The sequence below is a fragment of the Lepisosteus oculatus genome, chromosome 28, assembly GCF_040954835.1.
Source record: "Lepisosteus oculatus isolate fLepOcu1 chromosome 28, fLepOcu1.hap2, whole genome shotgun sequence".
In the NCBI taxonomy this organism is placed as follows: Eukaryota; Metazoa; Chordata; class Actinopteri; order Semionotiformes; family Lepisosteidae; genus Lepisosteus; species Lepisosteus oculatus.
Genome location: NC_090723.1, coordinates 9,935,253 through 9,952,711, shown reverse-complemented (window position 1 = coordinate 9,952,711; position 17,459 = coordinate 9,935,253). Strand labels below are relative to the sequence as shown.

The 17,459-nt window shown below is 49.7% G+C and overlaps 1 protein-coding gene across 5 annotated transcripts in view; it reads left to right on the top strand.

Moving 5' to 3' along the window:
* Positions 1-3,893: 3,893 nt before the first annotated feature.
* The window catches only part of krt222 (keratin 222), a 28,139-nt gene continuing 14,573 nt past the window's right edge, over positions 3,894-17,459 (top strand). Inside the window, exons 1-4 of one of the 5 annotated variants that reach the window (XM_069185577.1) lie at positions 3,894-4,118; positions 11,662-11,892; positions 15,477-15,559; positions 16,688-16,844. In XM_069185577.1, coding sequence (XP_069041678.1) covers positions 11,677-11,892; positions 15,477-15,559; positions 16,688-16,844 — 456 coding nt within the window. In that variant the 5' untranslated portion in view covers positions 3,894-4,118; positions 11,662-11,676. Of the gene's footprint in view, positions 4,119-7,141; positions 7,250-7,488; positions 7,663-10,842; positions 11,046-11,661; positions 11,893-15,476; positions 15,560-16,687; positions 16,845-17,459 lie in introns of those variants that run through there. The other 4 variants (XM_069185580.1, XM_069185579.1, XM_069185578.1 and 1 more) reach the window with 4 other exon arrangements.

The following is a 17,459-nucleotide window of genomic DNA, read 5'->3' as shown; positions in this document are numbered from 1 at the left end:
AATCAAGCAAACAAAGGCATTAAAAATGAGTGCAGAGGGCGCCACACCCTGTCAGTGCGGGTTTGGGAACCGTGGTCAGACTTTGGGATGGCAAGGAAGTTCTTTGTGTTCCAGTGCTATAGGGAGAGGGTATGTCCATTCCCTGTGTGCTGTACCTGTGGAGGTGGCAGCCCTGTGCTCTTCATCAACATTCAGTTTCTGGAGGGTTATTCTAGGACTTCATTTCTGAAGACATTGGGGATGGTTGATTTTGACACTCGGTTCAGAAGTCTTTACTGCTGCACTTTACTATAAGGCTCCCCGATCTAGAATGGCAACCAGGATTCAAAAGTGTCTTTATCGATATGGATCAGATTAGTCAAAAAAACATTCTGTACTGATCGTCTAATGGTATGCTACAGGCCACCAAATGCAGGTATCGATTCTATCGATCATGAAATTAAGAACTTAAGTCCTAAAGAAGTAGTTTTAATGGGCAGCTTTGACTTTCCCAACGCAGACTGGAGAAGACCTACAGCAACACTCGGCAGCAGGAAATGAAATGGTACATGTGACTGCTTTCTCACCGGTATGTGAGCTGCTACAACAGGACGTGCTTGTATAGATCTCTTCTAATCGAACATTCGGGGCAGAGTGAGGCACGGAGAGGTGAGAGGATCATCGGGCAACTGTGATCCTAATGGGGGTGTTTTACAGTGTATTTTGAAAGTGTACAGACAGGTGATGCCAAAAGGGGTGTAAACCCAGAAAAGCTCACTTGGAAGGAAGGGGGGTTTAAGAGAAGTAGAACTGGATAAGATGGATAGGGAAACAATAAAGATGAGACGGAAACGGTTTAAAGAGACACTTCATTACAAAACACATTCTCTGGGCTGATTCCAGAGCAGCAGAAAAACAACCAGGTGCAGTCTGGGAGTTACAGGAAGGTTCTGCACTGGCGCACTGAAAGAACGAAACCTTTTTAAAAAAGACCCAGAGAAGACCACCACAGCACCTGTGGCCAGTATTCATGATCCTCAAAAGAGTTGCCAAGGGCAACCCAGTGGGTTTTATCAGAATGAAAGTGAACAGAACGGGGGAAAACTATGCGGAAGTGCCTTTAAAAGGGAGATCAATGAGAAAAGAAGAAACATTTTTACCCAGAGGGTGGTGGGAGTGTGGAACAAGTTACCCAGCCATGTGGTTGAAGCTGAAACCCTGGTTTCTTTCACATAATGTCTGGATTAGATTCAAGGTACTAACTACCAAACAGGCCGACTGGCCTCCTCTCATTTGTAACTGTTTTTCTGGTCTTAGTGCCTTAATCCTGTGAGAACAGGATGTATTTGTAGCTCGGGGCCTTGTCTTAGCTTTTTTGTTTTCTAGCGTTCAATGTATTGAACTGTAGCGGAGTCTTGACCTGCAGTGAGCAGGTGGCTTCTCTGCGATTCACGGAGGGAGAGAGGAAGAGACATCCCACACATTCTTCAGGCAGGGGCCTGTCACGCTGAGATCATCTCCCTGAATGAAATCAAAGCTTCTGGAATCTGCACGTAGATTAGGCCTCATGCCTTTTGTCATTCATCATCTCTCACAGCTCCTCGGTGTTCCAGACAGCTGAGCAGGAGATTACAGGAGAGATTATGAGTGTCACCCTCATGGGCAGGCGGAGTGTGAAAATGATTGATGGGCCCTCTGTCGTGTGCGAACAGAAGACCCAGCGCTGAGAAAGCTGCAGGAAACAAACCCATTAGGAGGAGCAGCAGTTAATGTGATCTCCTGTGAGCGAAGAGGCCAAAGAGGAAATGTCATTAACGTGCTGAGTGTCTGTCAGCTTGGGGCCTTTCGGAATGGCCAATTTAAACTCAACTGTGCACTGCTGTCGTGGGTGAAAGCTCAGCTCACTTTGGCCCTGGGGAGCCCTCGTCCATGTGGTTTTAAAGGTGTCAATCAATGACCGATCTAGATCAATCAGTCAATCTGGTATTATGTGTCCTGAAGCCATTCATGTGTCCCCCTGCATTCAAGTTGGAGCCCCCGATATGGATCACACAGCACATTAATTCATTAATTACACTTGTATAGCGATTTTCTGCTCCACCTGGATGCTACTCCAGTACACTCCCCATACACCAGCTCTCAGTGGGGAGGAGAGCAGAGTGATGAAGCCAGTTCAGAGATGGGGATTATTAGGAGGCCATGATTGGTAAGGGCCAGGAGGAAATTTGGCTGGGACACCAGGGTAACACCCCTACTCTTTTTGAGAAATACCTGGGGATTTTTAACTACCTCAGAGAGTTAAGACCTTGGTCTTACAACCCATCCAAAGGAAGGCACCTTTTTACAGTATGGTGTCACTATACTGGGGCATTAGGACCCACACAGACTGCAGGGTGAGCGCCCCCTGCTGGTCCCACTACCACCCCTCCCAGCATTAACCTCAGCTTCCCAGGAGTCTCCCATCCAGGTACTGACGAGGCTCACACCTGCTGAGCTCCAGTGGGCTGCCAGCTGTGATCTGCGGGGTGATATGGCTGCTGGCTATGACTATATGACTCTACTTGGGTCCCAGTCCGTCCGCAGAGCTGGAAATACAGACGTACGTGCTTTCTCCATGTGGGTATACTACACATGCATGTATTTTATTAACTGGTTTTAGTTAATCATTTAATACGATCCAAGCCACAAGCTATTGGAACGGCTGTTGAGTTTGGACGTCAGAATCACCCTGTCACTTACTGCTGTAAACCTTCCCCCGATCTTCACCTGAACCGCTCTCTAAGCTTCAAAGAGTTTCGGCTTTCACTTCGGTCCTAAAGCAAGCCTGTAAGGAGTGTTGTGAGGAGCCACAGCAGGGCCTTTCTTCAAAGTAAATCTCTTCTTAGTGTTCGTGGATTATCCAACAAGCACTTTGCTAATCTAAGATAAGTTGCTGGCTTTGTGCAGGCACGTCAGATATTCACACTCGGTTTCCAGCGAGGAATCCAACCCCCATTTCATCCATCCATCCATTTTCTAACTGCTTCATCCAACACAGTGTGAGGGGGCAGCTGGAGCCTATCCCAGCAAGCAGCTGGCACAAGGCAGGATCCATTGCAGGCCACACAAGAGACACACTCATACCAGGGCCAGTTTTCCCAGAAGCCAATTAGCCTGTCGGCATATCTTTTGACCGTGGGAGGACACCAGACCACCTGGAGGAAACCCATGTAAACACAGGGAGAACATACACACTCCCCCCAGACAGCACCCATGGTCCGGACTTGAACTCGGAGCCCCACTGAACTCACCCCTGCACTTCTGTGCTGCACATCCCTGTGTCGTTTTGTTTTTATTTCTGTTTCTGGTTTTGTTTAGCTGTCTTTCACTTGGGGTAACCAGATCACATCATTTGCATAGCAAACAAAGTGAAATAAACAAAACATGCTGCCGGCCTCTGTTCCACTGCCATTACCTGCAGAATCAATTTTTTTGAGTCGAAACACAAAAATGCCACAATAAATCCACCAAGGAGTTCATTCGTGTAAAAAATGCCTTTAAAAACCTAAAAGCAGCTCGTAATTTTAAATAAAATCCTAGAATAACAGCAGAATGCTATCAGAGAGCTGGCAGGGGCAGATTTGCGTGTTTGTCTGGAGTAATTATGTGACAGAGGACTGTAATTATCAGGTTTTACAGAATGTCAAGTTTTAGTCTTTGAATTCCAGGGTGGTGTACCTCAGCCCTAGGCGCCCCCCTCCCCCAGTGTCTCGCCAGCGGCTCTACCCCCCCTCCACAGAGCCTGTGGTGGCCAGGCAGGTGGGTCCAGTGGTTTCTGCCTGTCCTACAGCAGTGGCCAGCTGATTCTGGCTGGAAACCATGACTTTCAGTTTTGCTCTGTGACTGGTACTGTAACATTTTTCCTGCTATTATGAAGAGGATTAGAGACCTTGTAACAGCTGCTTTGAGTGCAATAGACAGGGCTTGTCTGCGAGTCGCCTCTTTCGTTCCCAGCCCAAGAGCTGGTATCTTCTCTTTCGCCGTGCAGTGTGCCGGACAGGCTCCCTGGATCTCCTGCCGCAGGTCCAGTTCAGGCCGAGCAGCGGGTCAGAACTTGCTGCTGCGCCGTGCTGCTCCTTTCTCAGGAGAGCGTGCGGGAGGTGAGTAAACATGGTGTGGTTGTGTGAGGCAAGGGCTTGGCTGCACTGCTCTGTGTGTGTGACAACCATGACACGGCAAACACATTCCCCAGCCCGGGTCCTTCCTGTGGGCTCCTGGCGCTGGTGTGGAGGGGTGCTTTCTGGGCAAGGGCAGCGGGCCCGCCGTGGGGCAGATCGCTGTCTCCCAGGCGCGGAGGTCAGCTTTCACATGCGCTGGGTGAGCAGGTTGTGCTCTGATGCGGGCTGTTTTTGTTTTAACGCCAAACGAAAAGGCCAACAGTTTTTTTTCCAGCCCCCGATCCAGCCTCAGCCCGTGTCTGAGCTCTTCGTCCTCCAGGGTCTTGAAGGCAGTTTAGTGATCATTCTCATGCTGATTTCAGATTACCACCCTAGTGTGCACCTATATCTGATTTTAAATAGGTGGCATTAGCAGGTCTTATAGGGCTTTAAGAGCTCTTCCTTTCTGAAGGCTCACTACCAGAGATCTCCTCCTGCCTTCTGCCTAGACCCTGTGTCACCTGTAAGGGATTAATCGCTTGCACAGTAGTGATTTGAAGGTATTTGAGAACTGACGATTGGTAAGAGTTTTATTGCAAATGATCACAATGTGACTCAATTGTCATAATTAACAATTGCAGATCATCCCTGCCGAAACTGATCTAACAGTTGATTGATTATTAATTATTATAAGTAATGGCTGTCTACAGAACCTGTATGACCTCCAGTGTCTCCAGGAAATGCTGGAATTATATAAACCTATATGATACAACTTGAGATGATGTGTCATGAAAGGCGCTATATAGAATAAAGACTAAAAGGTTTCTGTATTGGATTGTGAAATAAGGTGATTGTTTTTTTTTTTCTCTGAATCCCTGTTTACAGGGACTGTTGAGAAGGAGTTACCTGCCAGCCTGTCTGGCATGCTCCCTCCTGCCCCGCCTTCTCTGGGTGTGGGGGGTGTTGTCTGCTGGCAGGGGTGGAAAAACCCGACGGTTCACATTCCCAGTCTAACTGGAGCGTTAATCACATAATCAGTCAAGATACCACGCAAACTGTAAATACAATTAAACTTAACTAAAAACGAAAGTCACTGCAGTGAGAAAGTCCAAATTCCTGGGTGGGTTTTCAGTTTTTGGAGTGAAATTGAATTCCCCAGTGAGGGACAGTGTCTCGGCCGGCAGAGATGTTGGTTTTGAGGGTGCGTCTGGGACAGGGCGTTGTATTACAAACAAGGAGCATTTACTGGTTGTTACTAATCATTTGTTCTTCCTGCACGTCTGTACAAGGCGGTTTGCATTCAAAACAAACTGCGAACAGAGGAAATAAACTGCAGAAATCACCCCGAGCAGAGAGAAATTATTAAATGTACAATTCAGCTTGACTCTGAGTGCCCAATAGGAGATGGGGAGCAATGCCATCAAAATGGGGGTGAATATTATGAATGGGTTTCCAGGAGGTACCAGGAGAGGGTCAGAAACACCACAGTCCACACGGGTTCGAGATCTGTGTCCATCTGCTCCGCAGGGTTGGGTAGGAGGGCAGGGATTGGGCAAGACACAGGAATTAGAAGGAACAGTCTTCTCTTCAGGTCTGCTGGCAGCACAACTTCTAGGGTGTGTGCTGAAAAATGTACAGAGTCCCTGACAAACAAGGAGCTGCTGACTTCCTGATCCTAAATCTTAGATCCACACGCAGTTGTGTGCAGCCAGAGCACATGTCTGGGAGGAATGGCCAATCACCCTTTTTTTCTGTTTGCGGAAACAAGAAAACATGATTTTTGCTGTTTCGGTGTTTTGGGGGTCCTGGCCATATCTGCAACATGCGAGTGATCACTGCTGCTGGACCCTGCACGTGTTTCACTGGCTAAGGCATCTCAGGTGCCAGAGGTGACAAGACTTAAAAAAAAAATAGCCAAAACATACAGTCGTGCTAGTCCACAGCTGTAGTAGTCCAGAGCCCTGATGCAGGTGACGTGGTGAAGCACAGCACAGCTGCAAGCACAGCTCTGGTCTGATTTGGCCCGCGAGCAAATCAAATCAAATCAGAGTTTATTTATCAAATGCACAACAATACGGCATGCAGCAGTAGTTGCTGGCAATGCAGTGTCTTTTTTGCGAGCTCACAAAAATCAGTAGAATCGCAAAATTCACAAAAACACAAAAATCACAAAATTGAGGTTACGTTTTTTGAAACTGAAATTGAAATTGAAGAAAACTCAATATGAGTAGAGCTGCTTAGTGTCTATGTGCTATGTGTCTATGGTGCATGCAATATATACAATATATATATATGCAATATATAATATATACAAGTAGTGCGGTTATGCTGAATACAAGGAAAACTGTGTGTCCATGTAGCAAGCAGTATGTGCAGTTAGCAGTACGAGAAACAACAAAAAGAAAGAAATAGACAAGGACGAATCGGAGCTCGCAGGACAGCAGCCTTCTTATATAGACTTGAGTGTTCAGCTGGGTTCACACTGAGGAGTTCCTGCATGAACTGGGGCGGTTGTGTTTGGAGGTGGCTGCTGGAAACCCAGATTTAATCCGGCCTACTGTATGGCTTCGGCCAAGCTAGGAAGCCAAGAGATTCCCGCAGGAATGCTGGGATGGATGGATTTGATCAAAAGCCAGGGGTGAGGTCCGTTAAACACCAGCCTTATTTGCTCTCACTCACCCTGTGGTCTCTGATACCCCCACAAAAGCTTTCTGAACAGTGAAACCTATTCTGGTGTCTTCCCTCACCAGCAGTGTAAGCTCCTGCCGACGTGGACGAGCTCGTTATTGTGTTTCTCTCGGTCCTGTCCAGTGTTATTACAGGGAATAGTTTACAAACGGCAGAGGAAGGTACCCTTCCTGTTGCCCCCACTCTCCCCCTGTGCCTCCCCACCCAGAATCAAAGAATCTCGGCTGCAAGCTGCTTCATGCTGCTTCGTCTCGGGCTGTTGATTTGCTAATCGGTAATTGCTGTCCTCGGGACGAGCGCTGGGAGTCCCGGGAGAACCGGAAGGGTGGTGAACGAGGAGCACCAGACCCGCAGAGGGACGGTGGGATAGGCGGCCGCTCTGATAAATCGCCGCAGCAGCTGGAGAATCCGCCGGGTCTGTCTGGACCTGTGCAGTGGAGGTAAAGGTAGGGGTGAGGGGATCGTTCTCCCTTTGACTTGTTTTTGCCTGTGGTGGTGTCGGCGTAGGCGTTTTCGAGGTGCCACCACGGACTGTCCTGGCGGGGGAAGGCTTTGCTGCCAGCCTGTGCCATGCCTCTCTGAGTCTGTGCCCTCTTCCTGCCAGCTGCCTGGGCATTGCTGCTTTTGCCTTTGGAGTCGCAGGGCTTCTCCAGAAAGCTGATTATGCTGAAGCACCACTGTCATGGGTTATGAAATATTTGCAGGTGTAACCGGGAGCTCTGCCCTCAGCCTGTGGTAATAACATCAGGTGACTCTGTTGGCATCTGGACTGACAGCATAGTCCAGCTTCTTACCACATCACCAGCGTTCCCAGAAGACTTCAGGGACATAAACACGCGCACGCAAGCTGGGTGCTGATGTAAGTTTTAGATGGACACTTGTTTTTTTCTGTGCAGTTAGCTCCTTCCAGCTGGTAATAAGACATTTTTTTTGTGTGGCCGGTCGCTCAGGTCTGGTGCCGGTGGGTTGTGGGTCTGTCCTGTCCTGTCCTGTTCCCTCCCCCTCCCTTCCAAATTTTCCTTTCATGTTTGTTATCTGATCCTTTATTTTTTTTCCTTTTCGTGCTCTATCTGACACTTAGTGAAGTATCTCTCCAGGCCTGTTCAGTATACGGTATCTGGAGCTCCTTCACAGGAAAGCTCTGTCGATCGTCTTAGTTTTGCAGCAAGGAACCCTTGAGGCCACAAGGTGCACCTGCAGGGTCAGAAGACAGGGGGTGCTGCTTGGCAGCAGGGATGGGCAGTGCAGGGGTGCTGCTGGTGCGCCAGGCAGGAGGGTGTGTGTGTTTCAGAGATGCTGCCGTGCCCTGCACTGTGTGCACACACACGGGCACAACTTCCACAGTTCCTGGGACTTCTGCCAGTCTTGTTAGTAAACTGGCAATGATTACAGCCATGCTTGGAATGAACAGTGCAACAGGTGATTGAGGATTTGTCATGCTGTATTAACTTGCTGGGATTACCAAGGATAACCACACTTACTTCAAAAGGCATACTCCAAAAGTGAATTTTCTGGCGTATCTGATACCTGTTATGCCATCAACAAGGTGTTGAAAAAGGCTTGGCAAAAATTAGAGTCAATGAGCCAGATATGGGGCGGTCGAGATAATTTATTCAATGACAGCACTGAAGAGGACAAACAGAGCTGAGACAGTAGCTGCAGAGCAGAGGCTGAGGTCTGAGGTGATGAAGAGATGATTAGTGGCAATGATAACTGAGGATTAAGAGAGCCTGAGCCTGAGCCTGAGCAGGGGTAGTTTCGTTAAATACTTAAATACTGTGCGAGGTTCCCTAATTGGCCTGATAGGCCCGGCCTGATCTCGTTGAGGATGGCCCCAATGAGTCTCCAGCATGTGTGGAATGCGCATTGGTAATTGGTGGAACTAATTCGGCGGTGCTGGAGCTCGTCGGGGCGTAACAATACCACAGTGATCCCATCAGATTCGATTCCTACACGCATCTCCTGTCCTGCAGACGATGACGGGTTAGGTCCCGGACAAAACTGTGTGGGGAACAGAAAGACCAGAGCAGAGAGCACGAGGGTAGATGATTCTAGACAGTGTGCTGGTGTGCAGCTCAGACAGACTCCTCCCTGGGCAGGTGCTCCCTCTTCTACCTCTTCTCCTACTCTCTAGAAGTCACTGTTGTTTCGCACACGGCGTCCACTTATGTTTATGAGGCTGTTGTGCTCTTGTTTTGGGTTTCTGCGTTATGGCACTTGGGTGCCCTGGCGGGGTTTAGCCAATCTCCGTCAGCTCTAAGACACGCACTATAGAGACCAGACGTCTTTATCCCATTGATAACGTCATTGATGTTATCAATGGGATAAAGCCTTTGAGGATTGTGAGTATGAAGACCAAGTATTTGGAGCGCAAGTCCGGTCACAGTCTCTGCTGTTCAAGATTGGAGAGCTGCAGGACCAGGAGGTGTAAGGAGACTCAGTGGGTCTCTTTGAGGTGTCTGTGCTCACGTTGTTTACCTTGCCCAGCCATGTCACGTGTTGGTTACAGAAAGGGAAAGGCGGAACAGAGGGATTATTTCAGTGCCATGGCTCTCCGAGTGCGCTCTCCCTGTCTCTCACTGCTCTTGAATTTCCTGTTCTGGCCCGGGAATCGCAAAAGACCTTATTTCCTGGAACAGTTCACAAGACAACTTTCAAAACCTTGCTCAAGGTTACATGCTTGTTTTGATCACCTTTCCAGTGCCACTCCAACAGGCCCAATGCATCACCTTAAATCAATAAAGACCCTCTGCAATCCTTAGGACTCTCTCAAGAATTCTGCCAGTCTTCCCGTTGAGACCCGTGGTGCTCACCGCAGGGTTGGCGTCAGGGGGAGGTCAGATCCAGCTCTCTCTGAGCGCCGTGCGTGTGCCAGCTGCCCACCAAGCCAAGGCTGCCCTGGCAGGGCGTGGCCAGTAGTGCGCCTCCTGTAGGGGAGACCCGATTACAGTCGGCTAATGACTGAACCCAGGCTGCTGCTCTGTAAGTCTGTGGTACCTAGAGCAGGAATGGGCAACCCTGATCTCAGGGGCCAGTGTCCTGCTGGTCTTGCGTGTTTAAAGCCATGTGGTGCAGGACAGGAGAGCTCCTGGAGAGCCCCAGTCCCACAATTCAACCAGCCTGCGTCTGAAGATGGTAAACTTGTTGATTCTATCTCAGCCCAGTTAAAAGAGTAGATTTCTGTTCTAATGGTTTCTAAAGTCCTTATTTGGGCTTATCACCTGCTGTTGGACCACAGATTGTTTCAGGACTCCTGCTGGCACTCTCCAGGACTGGGCTGGAGATGCCCAGTTTAGAAGGGCTTGGTCTGGGCAGGAAATATGCAGCGGTACTGGTTTTAGTGGTGACACTGACTGGCGTTCTCTGTGTTTGAAAGTGCCTGCCCAGCGCTCACCCCAGGCCCTGCAAACACCCTGTCTGAGGCAGGTTGGCCCAGTCCTCCTCCACTGTGTTTTCCAGGTGAGCTCCCAGGTATGTGACTGAGCCCTTCATTTGTTTAATTGGTCCTATTCATTGTTTTCAGCTCCAGAGCATTTGGAGAGATGAAAACAAACAGACTCACGTTGGCAGTGCAGTTCTGTCAGTGATGTGAAAAGACATACTTTCCCGACACTGAAAACACAGAGCTGTAGTGAAGCACTTTGTACAGTACCTGGGAGCTCAGCTTGAACAAACCCCTGGGATTTGGAAAGCCTGACTGTAGAGTTTAGTGACCAAAAGTGCTGCTGTTTCATTTTGTAAAGTAATTGTAATAATTTGTTATGTTCATGAGGAAAACATGTACATCTGGATGAGACAAAAATAGGACTGTGGTGTCATTCACAGTGTGGAAATGCAGAGAAGCAGTGCCAAGCTCTCTGAAAATAATCATGTTAAAATAAAAAAGCTCCACCAAGCGTACACCCCCCCCCCCCCTGCTCCTGTGCGGCGGGGGTGTGTCAGGGGGCTCTGCCTCCCTGCTCCAGCCAGCTGCTTGATTTGAAAGCAGCTCGGTAATCCGGGATCATCCCCCACAATGCGCAGAGTGGCACCAGTGATGTCAGCGCTGGGATGCTTCTGCCAAAGCTGTGGCTCCGGCCCTCGCTCCTGTGTCAGCGAACTGCAGAGACCGGCAGGTTCTCTGTGGACGCAGGGAGGGGCCCCGCGGAGAGCAAACTGCACCCTCCTGCGCTGTATTCTGGGGAACCGGGTCTCGGAATTCTCCGGTCTGGCCCAGGAGCTCCCGGTGGAACCACACAGCCGGTACGTCTGCTAGGTCTGCCTGCAAGCACACACACACACAGGGCCATGTCAGCCTCACCCGCTGGCCCACACACACGCCACTGTTTCCAAACAGGGATCCATTCAAGACCTGTATCAGATTGGTTGGCGTGTTTTTTTAACCTCATGAATCCGTATTTCTACAGGAGTGTTGCGCAGACTTTTTCGGGAATGAAAAATCAAAAGTGACCCGACTCGGCATCTAAACACCGACGTGCCAACCACAGCAATTGCAATGTTTGCAAATGCACTGCAGGAATTACTTTTTGCTGCTTTAACGTAACATACAAGTTGTTTTATTCCGTAAGGAGGATAGGTGTTGATGACTGCACTCCCGTAAGCAGTGCAGAGCTCAGACAGAAGGGGTCGCGGGACTCGGGGGGGGTCGCTGAGGCCAGGTGGACTAGCACTGCGCAGACACTGGAGGTCCCCGCCCCCCTCCCTCAGCAGCCAGGCAGAAGGTCATGTGTGTGTGGAGTAAATACTGACTTGGCGGAGCAAGTGCTGAGCAGAGTCCTGCGCACTGGGCTGTGGATTTCTCCTGCCTGCGGTTTCCCCCTGACGCGGTCTGTCTGTGTGTGTGTGTCTCCTGCTACAGCGCTGGTCCGCGGAGATGCAGGGGAACGGGGAGTTGGCCCCTCCGCTGGGCCCTCAGGAGGCCATGAGGGACCTGAACGGCAGGCTGGCGGGCTTCCTGTCTCGAGTGCAGAGGCTGCAGGAGACCAACGAGCAGCTGGAGGGGCAGATCCGGGAGTGGCTTTGGAGGAGAGCCCCCCGAGAGAGGGACTGGAGCCAGCAGGAGAGGATCCTGGACGAGCTCAAGGGCACGGTAGGGCTCCGTCTTTCTGCTGTCACATGCTGTCGGGGGGCGTGAGGGCTGTGCATCTGGGGGCGCTGCTGAAGAGGCCGGGACGCTCTTCTGCAGGGGTAGCTCCAGCCAGCGGAAGAGAAGAGGGCCGAAAAGCTTTGCAGAGTTTCGCAGATTTTGTTTTTCAAGCGATACCCTCCTACTAAATCATTCGTCTACATTCGTCATAATAAATAAATCGTCTAAAGTAATGAAAAGACCGAAGCTCGATAAAACATATTTGCGTGTTTCTGACTGGTAGAATGCAAAATGAAAACCCGAGACGAGCTGCTCTGAATCTTTGAGCCCCTGTGATGTTTCTACTTGCTAGAAAGTCTTTAACGCTCGGCCTCAGTCAGGAGGGCTGGTTGTGTCAGACAGGTGGCGCAGTGCTCCGTTGGCTTTGAAGGTCCTAACAGTTTCTCAGATCAGGCAGTGGCTCTGAAGAGTAACAAGCTCCCATTGATGTGCTTCTCAGTGCCTGTGCTTTTTCAGGCTGTTCTGGTTAGGTGATCCCAGAGCCTTTAGAGTTGACCGCTTCCTCAACACTGCCCTGTACTCAGTACGAGGTACAAGTACACTTCTTTCCTACCCGTCTCAGTCTTCCGGCCCCACCCACACAGGCTCAGATCCTCCAGGATCTGATGGGAGCTGCTCAGCATTCCTGGGTTTAATCATTGCTGTCAGTAGGTTTGGGTGGTTCAGCACTTTTTCTCTGATCTTCAGAAAAAAAAAAACTCCTGTGTCTTTGCTTGTTCAAAGAATGAAAGAAAGAGGGTGAACTCTTGTTCTCTAGAAGGCCTTTGATTTCACCGTCAGCCTGGACTCAGATCAAAAGTACCGAGCAGGTGGGAGCCCATTGTGTGCTTTGACAATCGTTAACTGCTCTTACTGGGGTGTGCTGTGTGGGCATGTCAGCAGGCATTGCCACATCAGTGAGGACAGTGCCTGAGAGCAGCACTGTGTTGTCCTTACCAGAAAACAATCATCGTAACACACAGACATGCAATTACATATTCTGCCTTTGTCTTTTTGTTTCCAATTTGCTTCTTCAAGCTGTGCATTGGTCTGACACAAACAGAGAGCACGCCTGGAGTATATCCACTGCTGCAAAACACAAGCACAAAACAGAGCAATCCCTAACACTTCAGACCGAATGACACCAGACTGCTGGGCAGGGAGGAGGCTGATCTGTGTCCTGTGGGCCAGACATGTTGTGGGAACTTGGCCAATTCTATACCCCTGAGTTGTGCTCATTTTAAACTGCAAAATAGTTGGGTAAAAAAATCCTGCTTTTTTCCTGAAGTCTGCTGCTCGATGGTGTACACGCAGTTTAGTTGACTTGATTCTTTTGGATGTTAACTTTTCTAAAACTCTTGTGTCGTGTGCTTATTCTAAAACCATCTGTGTGGACGTCAGCACATGTAAGAAACGTCCTGTCTCATAATGTGCTATGGTGTGATTTCCGACCAGGATTAGAGTTGGGATTACATTGTTTGTTGGAGTCAGATTTGTGTTGAGGACTAGAAGGATGGCTTAGGGATAAACCTGGAGCCTGCGTCCGGGTCAGGGCCAGGATATAGTAAGTGTTCATGTTGCTCCTTGTTAGCATTTGTCGCTAAAGTTATGGTGTGTTACAGACGATGGGAGCTGGCCAGTCTAGGGCAGCAAAAAAGGACAACCTGTCTGCAGAAAGTAGCAACATATTCACAGGAGAAAGATGAGGAAGGAACAAGAGCTGCATAATGAGAACAACAGTAGTAAGACTTTTCCAGGTGAAAAGCCTTTGGAGCTCAGTGGGGACACAGTGCAGTCATGTTTTGGCAGAGGGAGGGCCAGTGGTGTAATAACATGGGTTTCCAGGAAAGTGTGTCCATCCCTGGCTCCTCAGCAGTGGCCGGTTGCCCATGAGAGGGATGCTGGGAAGAGCAGTGGAGAACTGCCAAGAGCACGGATGTTCCCAACCATCTGACCTGTCGGATTTCAGGACTCATGAGAAAGATGTAATGGCAATACCTGATTGGGCACCAGAAATCAGATACTTCGACCTGGCAGCTTCGTTTCCGCTGTAGCATCACGGCCCTGTGGCGTTGTGGACTCTGTGTGCTGTTTTCGAGTCGCACTGGGCCAGACGAACACGAGCAGGCAACCGGACCCCCTCCCACTCCTTCTGAAGTGTGTGCTGAAACTGTAGACAGTATGGCTACGGGGGATTTATTTTCAGGGATCCCATGTCACGGCAGGCTGGGCACGCAGGGCGTATCCTTCCAGCACCGCTGGAATAATCAGTGCCCGGCGCTCCGTCTGGACACACCTCTTCAGCCCCCATGTTCCAGGGAAAACACACACTGCTGTGCTTTTACTTGACTGGCACTTTTATCAGCTCTTTTGTGTAGAGCTGGGCATTTGCTGGAGCGCAGCACCTTTCTCACAGGCAGAGCAGACACACCCTCACCCAGAGCCCCCATCTTCAGTCCCCTGCTTCCCCGGGATTTTCAGGGGGTTCAGGGCAGGATTTTATTCCCCACTTTCCAAAAGTAAAGGCAAGATAGATACTTTATTGATCCCGTGAGGGAAATTGCAGTGCAACAGCAGCTTCACACAGACAACACAGCCACAGTGTAACGAATGATACAATAATAATAATACAATACAATACAATCAGTACAGTGAGGGGAGCACTAAAAGAGTTACTCACAGTCCAGGACACACAAAGAACAAACTAGAACAGAACAGTACGCAGAAAAATCGTATTGCACATATGACTATAAATATAGATGTAAATATAGATATAGATATAAATGTATTGCACGGGTCCCTGGCATATATTGCACAAAAAAATGGTTGTAAACGGGAAAAGAAAAAGAACAGATGTAGCAGTAGATGTGTAGATGTGTTCAGTCCAGAAACAGGTCACTGTCGATGTTGCCTCTGCCCAGACGCAAGGTGGATGCGTTGTACAGTCTAATGGCAGAAGGCAAGAATGACCTCCTGTAGCGCTCCCTGTCGCACCGTGGATGAATCAGTCTATTGCTGAACGTGCTCTTCATTTCTACAAGCCTGTCATAGAGGGGATGGGAGACGTCCATGATGGCCTCTAGTTTGGACACCATTCTCCTCTCAGCCACTACCTCCAGGGGGTCCAGGTCAGACCCAATGACGGAGCTTGCTCTCCTGATGAGCTTGTTCAGCCTGTTAGCATCCCCTGCTCTAATCCCAGAGCCCCAGCATACCACTGCGTAGAAAATAGCACTCGCTACCACTGACTGATAGAACATATGTACCATCTTACTACACACATTGAGTTGTACCAAAAGTCTGAATTATAGAGGGTGAAAAGGGTGAAAAGCATCTTACTACATACATTGAAGGACCTGAGCCTCCTCAAGAAGTAAAGTGTTGAATGTGAAATTGAAAGCTGATGTCTTTATTGTAATTGATTATTTAATAAATGGCATGAAGACAGTTGTGGAGAAGGTTCCGTCCCGTAGGTAGGACAGAACAGCCGAGTCCGGCTGCAGGCTGTGCGCTCGCAGGCCCCCTGGTGACTGACTTGTCTCCACCAGATCCGGAGCCTGCTTGTGGACAACGCCAGCCTGGCCCTGCAGACTGACAGCGCGCACAGCGAGGCAGCCCGCCTCAGAGCCAGGTGGGTCTCCTTGCTCTCGTCCCGTCTGTCCTCCTGCCTTGGGGGGGGGTTACCTCGGCCACAGCAGAGCCTCTGGAGTCGGCAAACCTTCAGTGTGGTTACTCCTTCACAACAGGGAACCTGCCATTTCTCTTTCACCTGCGGCAGACCTGCAGGTGGAAGTGATGGGCCCACAGAAAGTTGTTGTTTTAACAAGGAGAGGGAGGAGAAATATGTCATTGTGAACAGAGACAGGATCAGCCCAGCAGAAAGTCTCCATCCCAGCACAGGGTTGTCCAGATGTACAAGGAAAGCCTTGCAACTTGAGAACTCTGACAAGCCTTTTCGGGATTTTCCAATGGCCTTCTGCAGAGAACACGCTCCTGTATCGCTGTGAAAATAGTCACAGTTTTAAAAAAAAAACAGTTTTGCTATAAAGTAAGACGTTGGGACATATATGGGGGACAGACTGAAACGTTGCTCAAAGCAGGAACAGACTCATCAGCTCCTGTTCTCTCCTGGAGTCGAGGAGCTGTTGGTGCAGACAGACAGGCTGGAGAGTGTGTGAGCACTGGGGTCTCAGTACCAAAGAGACGCACCGCGCCACTCGGGGGCAGCTGTCCCACTAAAGACACACTTGATGCTGCTGGAAGCCAGTGCCTGCCTTGTAGCAGAGCAAAGGACTGTTCCAGACCGTTCTGCGAGGAGCTCTTTTCTGCAACTTGCCTGCACATTTATTCCTTTTGGTTACTTGAATAGTTAAATGGTATTGATGAATGAATGTGACCTGCTAGGGGCTTCACAAAGTGTCAAACTGGCTCCTCTCCACCTGGAGACAGCTGTTCAAAGTGGTCAGACACGCTGGTACCCGTTCATGCAATTCGACAGTTCACCCTTCTTCAGGGTAGAAAAGTGAGTTGAAGGAAATGCTCATGGCAGCATTTGTAGTTATAACAGCCTTAGTGCAGCCAGATAACAGGAGACAAGCACCTGCAATCGCTATATAGTCTGGCCTTTCCTATTCCCAGCACAGCTCTTGAGCACATGCTGCTGTGACAACATGCAGAGCGCGGGTGTCGAGGACTGGGGGGTGAAGAGGCTGCAGGTTTGATGGCGGTGAACAAGCCTGTGTCTCCTGCGGGAATACAGGTGTGCCGCGGAGGAGAGCAGGACCAGGCATCTGGAGAACCGCGTGGCGTGGCTGAAGGGGGTGTGGCAGGAGGCGGAGCTCCAGAAGGCGGGGCTAGAAGAGGAAGTGCAGGGGCGCCTGGCTGACCTGGATCATCTGCATCACAGCCACCAGCAGGTCCGTGTGTCTCTGCGGAGGGTGTCTGTGAGTGTGTCTCTGCGGTGTGTCACTGCAGAGTGTGTCTCTGCGGAGTGCATCACTGCAGAGTGTGTCTGTGAGTGTTTGTCTGTGGAGTGTGTCTGTGAGTGTTTGTCTGTGGATTGTGTCTGTGAGTGTCTCTGTGTGTCTGTGAGTGTGTCTGTGGAGTGTCTGTGAGTGTTTGTCTGTGGATTGTGTCTGTGAGTGTCTCTGTGTGTCTGTGGAGTGCGCCTGTGAGTGTTTGTCTGTGGATTGTGTCTGTGAGTCTGTCTCTGTGTCTCTGTGGAGTGTCACTGTGGAATGTGTCACTGTGGACTGTGTGAGTGTTTGTCTGTGGATTGTGTCTGTGTGTCTGTGGAATGTGTCTGTGAATGTGTCACTGTGGAGTGTGTCTCTGTGGAGTGTGTCTGTGAGTGTTTGTCTGCGGATTGTGTCTGTGTGTCTGTGGAGTGTGTCTGTGAATGTGTCACTGGAGTGTGTCTCTGTGGAGTTTGTCTATACAGATATTAGCCCCTAGATCTCACAGCATACTTTTTGTTGATAAACAAAGAAAGGCTCATTTTTTCTTAAAGGATGTGGAATGATTTGTCCGGA